The sequence below is a fragment of the Xenia sp. Carnegie-2017 genome, unplaced genomic scaffold, assembly GCF_021976095.1.
Source record: "Xenia sp. Carnegie-2017 unplaced genomic scaffold, XeniaSp_v1 HiC_scaffold_14, whole genome shotgun sequence".
Classification (NCBI taxonomy): domain Eukaryota; kingdom Metazoa; phylum Cnidaria; class Anthozoa; order Malacalcyonacea; family Xeniidae; genus Xenia; species Xenia sp. Carnegie-2017.
Genome location: NW_025813447.1, coordinates 11,024,535 through 11,039,012, shown reverse-complemented (window position 1 = coordinate 11,039,012; position 14,478 = coordinate 11,024,535). Strand labels below are relative to the sequence as shown.

The following is a 14,478-nucleotide window of genomic DNA, read 5'->3' as shown; positions in this document are numbered from 1 at the left end:
CCGTCCATAAAGCTTTTATTCTAAAAGCCTTTGCCATAGAAGATACATATGTGATTAAAAACTCAAGGTAAAACTTTGTTGATCAACAACATCTCGCCCATAATTGTGTTTGAGAAACTAAGCTGCCATATTTAACTGTTTTTTTGACAAGTTAACTATGCTCCATAGCATAGTTAAATTTAACTACCTTTTATTACCTTTAACTACCTTTAATAACTGCAGTTAGCGCTAAATACTTTTTTATACAACCGACTTAGCAGCGTGGTTAAATGTAACTACTTTTTAAATGCAAAAAGTGCAGTTAAAAAGTAATTAAGAGCTTTATACAACCGGCCCCAGCCAAACAATTGGGCTGAAAAAGCTAGATATGTCACCAATAGAATTACACCATGAAGATTTATGTAAACGTTATTTCCAGACAATTGAAACAAATGAACGCCATAAATTAAGAAATTTACTGCCAAACAAAAATAACTGTAAATATAGCCTGAGAAGTAAACATAAATATATAGTTCCGCTTGCTCGCACCAACAGAGCGAAGAACTCGTTCATCCTGTCCTTGTGTACATAAAGTTACACAAAGTGGCTAGGTATGGAGTTTTCTTTGTCTCTGTTGGTGTTAGCAAGTACCATTTTTAGATACTTATTTTTAGATTTTTAGATACTTATTTTTAGATACTTATTTGCTATTAAAATTTTACTAATGTAGATATTTGCAATTCAGCCGCAAGGCTGCAATTAATATTTTAATAAACTACCTACCTACCTAAAAAAAAACAAAACTTGCATTGTAAAATATGTTATCAAAAACAAACTGTATTCAGTCAGTTACTATGATAAGGATTAGCAAAAAACTCAATAAAGTTTCATTTGACAGATAAACCTTCACACAAATTAATCAGGTTCCTTCTCTCCCAACATATTTCTGTCTGGTAGACCATATTGGGTTATCTCGACATGGTCTTGGAGGAGCAAACCATTGTGGATTATGTTTCCAAGCCATGTAATTAACATTTATTTGATGTACACAATGATATGATGTTGGAGGTATCACATATTGCTTTACTTTGTCTTCTTTCTCATAAATTTGCCAATACAATCGCATTTGAGCAGGATAACTTTGATGCAACCCTAGCAATGAATGACAAATTTCTTTTCTCAACTTCACAACTTCATCTGAACTAAATTGCTGGGATGTTGATCTCATATGAACAAGCCTTGCATTGTCCGAAAATGTCGTAAGGTTTGTAATTTTCTTCAACCAGAAACCTATTGATTGACCCTCCCAAGGATTACACATCAAATTCTGTCTCCTTCTTAAAAAGGACTGTACAATATCAAATGTAACAAGAAAGAAAGACTCATCAAGCCAAGTTGCATCTGAAATGAATAAATATTATTTTAGTGGTGTTACTATTGAGAAAACGTGTTTATACTGCATGAGTTGATAACCAAAAATTTGAAGTTTGGATTTTACGCAATATTTTTTATAAACTCTACCTGGTAGCTCACAATGCAACCATCCCCACTGAAAGGTTTGTTTAGGTCTTTGACCACTTGCCAATTCATACATCAACTTATTTAAACAAATGAAATAATCGTCATCTATTCGTAAAAATATTTGAAACTGTAATGATTATTGACCCAGTCAAGAATCCACAATAACTGTAAACCAAAGTTCACTCCACCTGGAGCTTGGCTAAGAACAAGATCTCGGTATGTTTTAATCTCATTTTCAATTTCTTTCTTTCTTTACCGTGAGTTACTTTGCCTAGAGAATCTCTACCATCAGTAAAATATTTACAAACAACATCTGAGCGTTTACTACATTCTTTGATCCACGTCTCTCGTCCTGCAGTTCGTCGATCTTCGTGATACGGAGCACTTATGATGGTAACAAATAATAACAGTTCTTTCTTATCAAAAGAAGTGGTGGGCTCTCTTTTTGTGATGAGATTAAGCGGAGTGCTTAAATTGGATCCTGTCTCATTGATCGTCTTTCCAGTTGCTCCTATTTCATTTGAAATATCTTGTTGAACAAAACGAAATTTCGTTATCTTTGTTATATTGTAGGCAATGAAAATTTTAATTGCAACCATGCATACACCAAAGAAAGCAACTTTGGATCTATTCATTGTACTTTATGCGGCAAATGGAGAATGACGATAAAGAACTTTACTACTTACATTTATCCTGGCAACGCTAACAAATGCGGCTTACCCAATCGCTGTTTAATTATATTGTACGTACCCCATTGTCTGCAGTGGCGTGCGGTCATGCAAGGGTAGGCAAGCGCCGCTTGCCTAAGCATTTTACCGAACAAAAATTTTTTGGATCAATCTCTGAGCAAAATCAGTTTAAATTTTTCTGTTCTAAACAATGTCAATGTAATCTTTTGTCTAAATTGTCTTTACAGTTGAAATGCTTGCTATTTATACGCGATTTACTGTCGTGGTTTTCGGTTTCACTTTGCTACACTTGTAAGGGGGTGTTTACATGAATCCGGAATGACTTTCAATCCCGATCGAAACGTGATGTCAATCCGTGTTTACATGAAACTAATTGTTGTTTTTCTTCGCACTCATTTTAACCCATTTAGCCTCTTTATTTGCTTACGAGCTTCAATTTGCCGGAAGACAATACCCATGGCACATGCGTGCTTCGTCATTAATCACAATATCATTCCAGAATGAAACTCAATTCGCGTTTACATGAGATAACAAGTAAATTTCGATCCGGAATGAAATTTCGATCCGGAATGAAACTAGGAATGAACTCGATCCGGATCGAGTTGTGACTCATTCCGGATTCATGTCCTCAGTTTGTAACACACCGTGCCAATTTTGTTCGCGAAACTGGCTGTTCTTAATTGTTATAATCACGACTGCTACAATACATTTCGCGCTTATTGTCTTGCAATTTATGTATGTAGAAGATATTATCTGTAGCATGTAATACAAGATTATGATATTGACAAGAGCTTCCTTTTGCGTAGTAGTTTTGATATTTGTATCCGGTAGATATCATGTAACTGATGTAAGGTATAAATAAGATTGATGTTCCTATAAAATATATAGCATAGGAATTTTCATCCTTTTATGTTCCACTTCTACATTCGGTATTTCCGCGAACCTCACCCCCAGCGCTTGCCTATTAAATTCGGTCACCGCACGCCACTGATTGTCTGTAAACTGCCGTTTGTACACAATGAAACCATTTTAAGGCCCATCTCCACTAGACGATTTTTGTGACGATCGTCTTAAATTTTCGCGACGACACATGCGCAGAGGCAAAAAGCTTTTCGTTCGGACGAAATTTTTGACGATTTTGATTCTGACGAAAAGTTTAAACTGTTTTAACTTTTCGTCAAGCGCTTTACGATCGTCAAAATTTTAGCCAATCAAATATCAGAGATGAGCAAACACTGCACATGGCCAACCTAGCAGTTCATATTAATGATTTCAACATGGCTACTAGTAACGAAGAAACAACAGAAGTTGAGTTAATTATTACAGAGCTTCCACACTCATCAGAAGTAGACAGTCAGTCTCAAAAGTCCAATTTTTCTGTGGAAGGCAATACCTTTGACAAAGAAATGTTTCTCCAAGCATTAAGAGAATATAAATGCTTGTGGGATACCAGTGATCCCAATTACAAAAATCGTAATATGAAAGTGAATGCATGGAATGCATTGTCATCGTTGTTTAATCAAGAAGGTACGAGTTTCTTCCATTTTTACAGTTTTCCTTTGCCTATTTACATGCCAAAATCAAACTATATCCTACTACAAAAATACTTCTAGGATTGTAATTGTTACACATGAAAATGGAGGGTTGTCAATGAACTGTGTTGATGTTTGGTGTCTGCATGAAACCAAAAAATTTCCTTTGGGTCTGTATGCTGTGAGTCCAAAATGAATCCCTAGTCTAACTTACACAGTTCTTTTCTGCCAGCCTTTCTGAGTTGTGGCCTATTTCAACTTTTTTTTCATTCGAGACAACATATATTTTTATTCTAGTTGATTCAAGTCTTTTTCATATGTGTTTGATGACATTTGGTAATTTGTTTTTGAATTTTTACTTTTTAGTGGCATTCCTACAGAAAATTTATAAAAATCTAAAAGATTCTTTAAAGAAATGCCTGGACAAAAGAAGGGCCATGACCAGATCAGGTGCTCCTGCAGGATGTCTACCTACATGCAAATATTTTGAATTGATGCGTTTTCTTCATGAGAAAACTTCCAATTTGCCAACTCATAGCAATGTTGACATATCACCTGCAGCATCCAGCCATGTAATTGAAACTGGTAATTTTGAGGATCAATCAGATGCTTTTTCCCCTGCTATATCAACTTCTTCCACATCACCATTTCAACCGATAGCTTGCTCTATGTCACCATTATCGGTACCTGCAAGTCCGTGTACTCTAACAACACCGACACCTGAAAGACCTATTGATGAAAATACTTCAAAAAAGCGTAAAAGACCTTCATCTGAAAAGTGCTTATGACCCATTTTGCAACAAATCAAGCAAATGGATGATCAACTAATCAAAATTGTTAACAAAGAGTCTATGGATGATGAGGCTACAGCATTTTGCATGAGTCTTGTACCTGTGCTGAAAGACTTTGATAAAAAAGCTAAGATTAGCAAAAATTAAAATTCAACAACTTTTATTTGACATAGAATTTGATGATCAATGAGATAAAATATGCATTCAGTTTTTAACAATATAACAATTTTGGTATTTACATATTCTTAAGATTTTTCCTTTTTTAAACATGAATTTTATTTCTGTGTTGGTGACCTCAAAACAAGCATCATAGGTCTGACAAATTTGTTTGAAAATAATATTTCACATGTGGTGGGAATCATGAGAATTCATTACATAATAAAAGTGATTAAACATTGCTTTGAATTGATTACAATTTACCTTGAACTTTTCTTGGGTTTGAAAACTCAATTTACTAAACTCATTTTAACATTTTGATGAATTCTCTTTTCTCATCATATATAAAACCTGTATGCTTACATAAATAGACTATATAGAATATTGTTAATTAATGAATAACATTGTATATGTGATAATTGATATTCTGTTGCTTAGCCAAATAATGACATTCCTGTAAAGCTTAACAATTATCTACATTTTATGTTATTCATTAGTTGTTTCCAAGTCCTATTAAAAAACGAGAATCAATTTATTTTGCTTTGCCTATTTTGTCCCATTGCCAGTCAACAGCACCCTCATTGTTGAAATAATGTTCAAACTGTTCTCTAACCCATTTAGCTTCCCCACCATAATTTCTTGAAGCCCCAACATTTTGAATAGAAGCTATACCATTCATAATATTTGCATCTTGTCTCCATTCACCAAGGTGCAGTCCATTTGGCCCATCCTGGTCAACAAATGTACTTGGGCAATAGTGACTTGTCAGTTTCATTTATAGTCATCAGGAAGTTGTGCAGTGCAACCACTGCTTTTGTTATTGCAATAACCTTGGGTACTTTTGCAATGATTGGCCTGTGGAAAACACGAAAACGACTAGCACAAATGCCAAATGTGTTTTCAATTACCCTCCTTGCACGACTGAGCCTATAATTGAAAACTAGCTTACTTTCTGAAAGATTGGAGAATGGATATGGCTTCATCATATGTCTTTTTAGACCAAAAGCATCATCTCCAACAAAAACATACGGTAAAACCTTATTAGAATTGGAAATTTGACAATCAGGTGGAGTGTTCAGGAGTTTATTTTCTATAGCATAACCTAAATTGCTGTTAGCATAAACACTTCCATCACTTTGCCGTCCACTATCACCTATATCAACCATAGTAAACTTGTACCGAGCATCACATACTGCCATGAGCACAATACTGTGAGTCTTTTATAATTAAAGAAAGCGGATGACTGATTATCAGGAGCAAACATCAACACATGTTTGCCATCAATTGCGCCAAGTGCATTCGGAAAATTCCATCGAGCTTCGAATTCATTGGCAATTTTCTCCATGCTTCAACTCCAGAAGGTGTGTCAATATATCCTGCTTCCTTCAGTCTATTCCAAATTGAATTGCACGTTTCATCGATTATTCTGCCAACAGTTGTGGCACTCATTCTATAATTAGCGCCAATAGTTGAATAGGCATCACCGGTGGTTAAATATCGTAGTGTCACTGCAAGTCTTTGGTCAGGTCCAATAGGTTTTTTGGAAACATACGAAAGTATCTAAAGAACATTTCATGGTCGTGGAGTCGCATATCATTTATCAATAGCTTATATTCTCCTTTCACATTTCTTTCTTCGTACAGCTTTCTTATCCAAAATCGACGTTTCCTTTTTCTTGTTTTGGTGTTCTCCCTGAGCATTTTTTGGTGAAGATTGTAAAGAAATAAATATCTTCTACGAAGCAGCAAATATAGAATATATCTTTTATTTATAGACGCCATTTTGTTTATTGGAAAACACCGCGAAATAATCGTCTAGTGGAGATGACTAACAAAATCGTCCTATAATTCGTGTTCGAAATATTGTCGCGAAAATTTAAGACGATCGTCACAAAAATCGTCTAGTGGAGATGCGCCTTAAAGGCTGAAACACACTTGGCAGTCGCTTTAGTCGCGCGTCAAACGCGTTTGATATTTGACTCATCTGTCACGAATGACAAATGTTGTTCAAAACTTCCGCGCGCACTAGGAAATTTTGTCGATCGCACTTGTCACGAACAGTGAACGTGACATTTGAATGACTTGGTTATTTAAATGTTGAGTTCACTGCATCTGATCATTGAGCTCTATAAAACCTGGAGGGGCAAAGGGGCCTGGACCCCGCAGTGAACTCCATATATATATGGTTAGCACTATTTTCCACCCTGCAAACCGCCCTTTACTTTACACAATCGGAAATAAATTAAAGATGGCGGCTAATGGGAAAGAACCAAAACCTAAAAGGAAACCATGCATGCACTGGTGCTAGGTCGTTTTGAGATGGCGAGTAATTTTATATTTTTATAATACAGTTTTTAATATCAACATATGAAAATATTTACAGATAAATGTTGCAGTACAAATTTTCATGCAACCACCTTAAGTTATAAACTTATAATCCAGGCTGGAAAATATGTCGTTTTTCGACGATTGTGTAAAATATTATATAAAATATTATATTGTGTGAAATATTAGATTGTGTAAAATATTATATTGTGTAAAATAATATATTTCAGAGTAAAGGGCGGTTTGCTGGGTGGAAAATAGTGCTAACCTATATATATATATCTGGGGCATTGAGTTCTATAAGACCTGGAGGGGAAACGTCAACCAAATTACTATAAATTATTATCGCGCGGCCACGTGGTCAAAAACATGGCGGATTTTGGTTGTCAAAGTCAGCGGAAAGACGCGGGCTCATGAAATGAAATTTTTTTCGCCCACCCGGATTTGACAACCACAATTGCGATTATATAAAATATCAATGCCAAGCACAAAAACTTTAGAAATTTTATCTTTAAAACATGCTGCAAACTTGATTGGTATACGGATGCTGAAGTAATGCCAGAAAAGGAAACATTTCATGACACCGGTAAGCAACGTAAGATTGTTTACTCTTTAAAGTGTTCAGTGTTTTGTTTTAAGTCGATACTTGAAGTGTGATGGCATATATTTTGTGAATGTTTTTACTCCTAAGTTGTAATTTAAGTTATGTTTATCCAGTCTTATTTGTTCTTTACTTAATCGATTGCTAGACGAGGCAAAGCAACCAGTTCTTATCGAGATATGCATATCTTAAAACTCCTTGTTTCAACTGAGTTGAAATGGAGGATTTTTCATATTTTTCTGAAAATATGAAGCAAATATTGGACAGAGCTGTATTGAAATGCATGCAAGCAGCTCTTTGGTACATGTCGCACAATAAAAATACCTGTATTAAACAGCTAGCCTGACAATTTGACAGATTATGGACAATCATAATGATGTGTGTAAAGGTTTGCTTTATGCTAAAAGTTTTATAAATCCAGCCATCTGGTGTTTCTGTAAATGAATTGTTTGTTACATAGTGTAGTAAACAGGTTAGTACATCAAAATCAAGATAAAAACTACTTTGTTCAATAATGTGCCAAACCTACCTTGAAATATTTGCTCAAGAAAAGCTTATCATGACATGCATGAAACATTAAATACAGTACTGCATCATCTGACAAAGTCCACATGTTTTCAATTCCAGGTGATTAAAATTCACATAAGATGCATCGTTGAATGTGGAAGAAGCAAAATTGATGGCAAAGAACTTTTATGTCTTTTGAAGAAATACGATATCATTTAAAAGAATAAGAGTAGCAATCTAGTAAAAGAAGTTTATCTGTCTTCAACATGAGACTTTTGCAATTATGTATAGTTACTATGTACAAAATACTATTTTAGATAAACTTGATTTTAAGTCATTCACTGATATTTTACCAAAAGACAAAAAAAAATTCAAAGGCATAATGTAAAATTCAAAATTTGTCAAGTTGTTTGAACCTAGAAAAATTAGTATAGGTAACTGTAATTTGTAAGGACACAAAAGAAAAGTAGTGCAAGAAGGTTACATTTTGAGAATTAATGTTCTTGACATAATATTACACAAAGCCATAATATTAGAATAATGTCTGTATAATAACAATTAACAATGCTAAATATTTCACCTACATTATAATTATTTAAACAGTTTGCCTTCATGCAGCAATAAGAAAGTGTTATGTCAGAGAAACCAATGCACTTTAACCAGTAGATTTCATCAGAATATCATAATATTATAAGATTCCAGAATCAATCCTACTAAAATACAAAGTCGATTTAATGTGTTATACCTTACTTTGGATTTTAATAAGATTACCCATTTGAATTGAAGAAAGACAGTTGCACTAAAGCTGAAATACAGTCAAAGTCAAAAACACAAGTCATAGCATGGATTATATTAAAGCATCAACAACATTGACAGTGGGAAAGATTGCCGTTTGATATTTATTCTAATATATTAAAGCATTACTTGACAAAATATACGTTATTTACAGTAGGTGTTTCAAGATTTTCAATATTTTATGCTTAGGTATCGTGGTTGTCATTATTATGAGCAGTAACAGAAGATTGGAGGGAAGGAAGTTGAGTGAAAGTTTTGACAACCATTGAGTTATCCGCTTATGTTTTGACCACGGGGTCCAGGCATTGAGCTCTATAAGACCTGGAGGGCAAAGGGCCTGGGCCTCGTGGTCAAAAACATGGCGGTAATGGCGGATTTTGGTTGTCAAAACTTCCACTTTGAGAAAAATTTTAACATTCTGCCCTCCCGAACCGGATGTCTATTCCTGTATTAATGACAACCAGCGAAAACAACCACGATATCGTAAGCATAAAATATTGAAAATAATGCTTCAGGTTTTGTGAAATAGACACACACATTTAAATGAGGTAAATCTACTGTAAAATAACGTATATGTTTTCAAGTAATGCTTTAGCTATATTAGAAATAAATATCAAACGGCATTCTTTACACTGTCAATGTGTCGTTGCTTTAATGCATAATCCCATGCGCAATACTTGTGTTTTTGACTATTTGTAAACAGCTTGGTGCAACTGTCTTTCTTGAATAGATGGGTAAATCTTAGTTAAAATGTCCAAAAGGAGTTAGAAAGTTAGCTTACCCTACGACTTAAGTCGACTGGAAATATATTATAAGTAGGTATGTAATTTTTTTGAGTTTTTTTTGGTAGGATTGATTCTGGGTGTCTTATAAAGTATTATGATATTCTGATAAATCTACTGAGAACTTATGAGGAAAATATCTTGAACTAGGAGAGCAAAAGAACGAAATTCAGAAATTCTATAATCATGTTGCTGGTTCTGTTTTGAGCCAAGATATTAGAAATTGGATTGTTATTGACAACCATGGATCTACTACTGAACAGAACTACATTAATTTCCCATTTAAAATACTATTTCTTAAATCAAAGTGCATTGTTTTCTCTGACATAACACTTTTCTTATTGCTGCATGAAGGCAAACCTGTTAAGATAATTATAATGTAGGTGAAGATATTTAGCAGGTTGTATAATTGTTATTATACAGACATTATTTATGATATTATGGCCTTGTGTAATGTATGTCAAGAACTTATTAATTCTCAAAAATGCTAACCTTCTTGCACTACTTTTCTTTTGTTTCCTTACAAATTACAGTTACTTATACTAATTTTTTCTAGGTTCAAACAACTTGACAAATTTTTGAATTTTACATTATGCCGTTGAATTTTTCTTTTTGTCTTTTGGTAAAAATATGAGTGAATGACTTAAAAATCAAGTTTATCTAAAATAGTATTTTGTACAAAGTAACTATACATAATTGGAAAAGTCTCATGTTGAAGGCAGATGTGGCTTCTTTTACTAGATTACTACTCTTATTCTTTTAAATGATATCGTAATTCTTCATAAGACATAAAAAGTTCTTTGCCATCAATTTTTGCTTCTTCCACATTCAACTTCATTGCAACCAATGCATCTTATGTGAATTTTTAATCACCTGGAATTGAAAACGATGGATTTTGTCAGATGATGCAGTACTGTATTTAATGTTTCATGCATGTCATGATAAGCTTTTCTTGAGCAAATATTTCAAGGTAGGAACAAAATTTGGCACATTATTGAACAAAGTAGTTTTTATCTTGATTTTGATGTACTAACCTGTTTACTACACTGTGTAACAAACAATTCATTTACAGAAACACCAGATGGCATTTATAAAACTTTTAGCATAAAGCAAACCTACACACCATCATCATGCTTGTCCAAATCTGTCAAATTGTCCAGGCTAGCTGTTTAATACAGGTAATTTTATTGTACGACATGTACCAAAGAGCTCATTAATTAATCCTGCACTGCATTTGATTTCAATACAGCTCTGTCCTTAATATTTGCTTCATATTTTCAGAAAAATATCATGAAAAATCCTCCATTTCAACTCAGTTGAAACAAGGAGTTTTAAGATATGCATATCTCGATAAGAACTGGTTGCTTTGCCTCGTCTAGCAATCGATTAAGTAAAGAACAAATAAGACTGGATAAACATAACTTAAATTATAACTTTGGAGTAAAACATTCACAAAATATATGCCATCACACTTCAAGTATTGACTTAAAACAAAACACTGAACACTTTAAATAGTAAACAATCTTACGTTGCTTACCGGTGTCATGAAATGTTTCCTTTTCTGGCATTACTTCAGCATCCGTATACCAAACAAGTTTGCAGCATGTTTTAAAGATAAAATTTCTAAAGTTTTTGTGCTTGGCATTGATATTTTATATAATCGCAATTGTGGTTGTCAAATCCGGGTGGGCGACAAAAATTTTATTTCATGAGCCCGCGTCTCTCCGCTGACTTTGACAACCAAAATCCGCCATGTTTTTGACCACGCGGCCGCGCGCTGATAATTTATAGTAATTTTGTTGACGTTTCCCCTCCAGGTCTTATAGAACTCAATGGGTCCAGGCCCCTTTGCCCCTCCAGGTCTTTTAGAGCTCAATGATCTGGGGCCGGTTGTATAAAAACGTAGTTAACTTTAACTATAGTTAGCGCTAACTACCGTAGTTAACTCCTTAACTGTAGTAACTTAACTGCTCGACTTAACTGCGTTGCAGAAAACGTAGTTAGTCGGATAGTTAAGTAACTGCGAAGTTAACTTGCGTGGAAATTGCGTGGAATGTTGTTTACGTTAAATGACATAGAGTTTAATCAATTTATGCTTTGTAATGGCGGGCAAGTGAACTATAAAATGACTTCAAAATCAAGAAAAATCTCTTGGCTTTTGTAAAAATCTTAAAATATGGCAAACTATTGTCGCTTTTACGGATGTTGATGATGCGAAAATAAAATTTAATAAACGATTCACGAGGACATGGTAACCGGATTAAATTGTAGCATATACTTTGGACTTTTCTCAAGAAAATCGACCCTTATCTTCTGTGTAATACAGTACGATGTTGACGAATGATATGAATCTCGGCAAGGACTGCTTTCTTTCATGTACCAATTACATATAATGGACTTGGGCAAACGAAACAATGAACTCTTCTCAAATTGATTCATATTGTGTTCTATGTGCAAGGATTTAAATAATTGAATGGCCTCGCTTTTACAGAATTTAAAACTGAGAGATTGAGGGTAACAGGAAAAGGGTCGTTTCGTTTCTCTTTATAACAGCTGAGTAAAATGCTTGAAAGAAATGTGTTTGTACAGACATAAGTCACACATATTTGTAAAGATGACAGTGATGGACTTTTTATTATTGGAAAACATTTCTTTGAGTTGTCATAGTTAGTAGCCATGTAATCCAGCAACTGTCTTTTATCGGCTTGTGACATGTTATATTCACAGCTATACACAAAATACTTATTTGTTCTTAATTCTACCTTTCAAAAACTGAGTTATAGAAACTATTGGGTATATTTGTTAATGAGCCTTAGCTATGGAACTTTTATTCATGCCTTTGTGATTTATTAGCTTCTTTTTGTCTAAAGCTTGGGAGTTTTATTTTTTTTCTACTTTTTAAATCATCAAACAGTAGCTAGAGCTTTCTGCCTCTTAGAAAAATATTGGCAGCCAAGATTGTATGTACATTAAAAATAAACATTTTTACATAGGAAATATATGTAGTATGCATCTTGGTAAGTATTTGAATAGCTTTAAACAGCCATTGACACTATCAGTAATAGTGTATAAAAGAGAAAGATATTGTTTTGCTAATCATTGAAAGAAATGTTGTTAACCAAAAAAATTAATCATTGTTTTGTGACGAGTGATTGTTTTGTAATCATTGTTTAGTCACAGGTATGATTGTATGAGCAAAAGAAGACAGTCATAGACTTTTTATTGATAGACTTGTTAGCAAACATTTCTTAAAGGTCATCATAGTTACAATGTAATCTCACGACTGTTATGACATATCTTTCCTCTGTCATTAAAATGTAACATAAGCATATAGAATAAATATTGTATTCATTTCGTCTTCATTGTCATTTCTATCCTGTTAAACTCATGCCATTTTGTTTATTATAGATTTTGAGTGTCCCCAGGTACATAGAATATTTCCTCTCAACTTATTTAATTTAAAATCTATTCTCAAAATATTTTTGTCGAATAGTTTATAAAGTCTATTTGTGCATTGTATTGAACTTAATTCACAGGCTAAGAATTATTATTAGAAAACATTTCTTTGAGTCATCATAGTTAGTAGCCATGTAATCCAGCAACTGTCTCTGCTTGTGACATTTTATATTCACAGCTAGATCAGTAGCTAGATCTTTATTGGCAGGCAAGATTGTATGTACATTGAAAATAACAATTTTTACATAGGAAATACTTGATGAAATATCAATAAAACCCACTAATTGACTGTCATGTATATTTTCTTCTTGTATAATAAACAATATGCAATGGATAATGTACATATATCAAGCAACATGGACCTTCACCATGCATGCTGATGAAATGTTTTATGTATTTAAGAAACTAAAATCATTGTATCTCATGCAGCTGATACACAAAAGAGTAGTCATGAGTAAAAACTGTTGTAAAGGTCATGTATCTATATGTATAATCATTGGTATACTTAGAACACCATTTATACTGTAGTACCTATTTGTTTTAACATAATCTAGCTTATTTTCCATAGAGCAAAGAGTTTATATGATGCATATGATATTCAATCAAGCAAAATGCATAGGGAAAAACCCGCAATTTGAATATTTGATACATCCAAGGCTATAGGATTCATTGCTCGAATAACATTCTTTCTTTTTCTTGTCATTGAACGAATTTTACGTATTTGTAAGACAACGTCAGCGAGTTATGTGCACTAATCTTAAAGAAGTGGCTCTATCTCAATTGAGAGTCTCGCTTGTGAGTTGCAAAGAGCTACCGGACGCAAGAAAGATAATACAAAATGCAATTGCTCTTGTGTAAAAAAGGATTTGTTACGTGGATAAATTGTTGGCTGTTTTTCGTCAGCAAAACTTGGGATGTTTTACAGCACTGACGAATGTAGTACATTGTCCATAAAGCTCTTATTCTAAAAGCCTTTGCCATGGAAGATACATATGTGACAAAAAACTCAAGGTAATACCTTGTTGATCAACAACATCTCGCCCATAATTGTCTTTGAGAAGCTAAGCCGCCATATTTAACTGTGTTTTGAAAAGTTAACTATGCTCCATAGCATAGTTAACTTTAACTACCTTTTAACTGCATTTAGCGCTAACTACTTTTTTATACAACCGACTTAACCGCGTGGTTAAATTTAACTACTTTTTAACTGCAAAAAGTGTAGTTAAAAAGTAGTTAAGAGCTTTATACAACCGGCCCCTGGAATGATAACTACAATACATTTTATAGATATAAATTGAAGCCAAAGTCCTAGTCTCTTGCGCGGTTTGTACGTCAGTTCCAGTCC

General features: G+C 33.8%; 2 protein-coding genes across 4 annotated transcripts; one reads left to right on the top strand and one right to left on the bottom strand.

The window, feature by feature from the left end:
* Nucleotides 1–441: 441 nt before the first annotated feature.
* On the bottom strand, nucleotides 442–2,291 carry LOC124435501. Of its 3 annotated transcripts, none has more exons than XM_046985462.1 (3): nucleotides 2,187–2,291; nucleotides 1,501–2,011; nucleotides 442–1,380 (listed from the first exon to the last, which is right to left on the bottom strand). In XM_046985462.1, the coding sequence occupies exons 2-3, from the start codon at nucleotides 1,571–1,573 to the stop codon at nucleotides 899–901; spliced, it is 555 nt and encodes a 184-aa protein (XP_046841418.1). In that variant the 5' UTR covers nucleotides 1,574–2,011; nucleotides 2,187–2,291; the 3' UTR covers nucleotides 442–898. The 3 variants fall into 3 exon arrangements, with proteins under 3 accessions (XP_046841418.1, XP_046841417.1, XP_046841416.1); XM_046985461.1 differs by having other exon boundaries at nucleotides 1,501–2,029; nucleotides 2,187–2,288; XM_046985460.1 differs by lacking the exon at nucleotides 2,187–2,291 and having other exon boundaries at nucleotides 1,501–2,180.
* Nucleotides 2,292–3,221: 930 nt separating this feature from the next.
* LOC124435262 lies at nucleotides 3,222–4,509 on the top strand. The gene is made up of 3 exons (XM_046985200.1): nucleotides 3,222–3,716; nucleotides 4,088–4,306; nucleotides 4,382–4,509. The coding sequence occupies exons 1-3, from the start codon at nucleotides 3,431–3,433 to the stop codon at nucleotides 4,507–4,509; spliced, it is 633 nt and encodes a 210-aa protein (XP_046841156.1). The 5' UTR covers nucleotides 3,222–3,430.
* Nucleotides 4,510–14,478: the final 9,969 nt, after the last annotated feature.

What these genes read in the sequence shown, in the direction of transcription:
- LOC124435501 (XM_046985462.1), bottom strand. Translation starts at nt 1,573, where the DNA reads ATGTATGAATTGGCAAGTGGTCAAAGACCTAAACAAACCTTTCAGTGG. An exon ending in GTTGCATTGTGAGCTACCAG is followed by an intron (nt 1,381 to 1,500) that starts GTAGAGTTTATA and finishes TATTCATTTCAG; the next exon opens with ATGCAACTTGGCTTGATGAG.
- LOC124435262 (XM_046985200.1), top strand. Translation starts at nt 3,431, where the DNA reads ATGGCCAACCTAGCAGTTCATATTAATGATTTCAACATGGCTACTAGT. An exon ending in ATCGTTGTTTAATCAAGAAG is followed by an intron (nt 3,717 to 4,087) that starts GTACGAGTTTCT and finishes TTTACTTTTTAG; the next exon opens with TGGCATTCCTACAGAAAATT. An exon ending in CAGCCATGTAATTGAAACTG is followed by an intron (nt 4,307 to 4,381) that starts GTAATTTTGAGG and finishes TTCAACCGATAG; the next exon opens with CTTGCTCTATGTCACCATTA.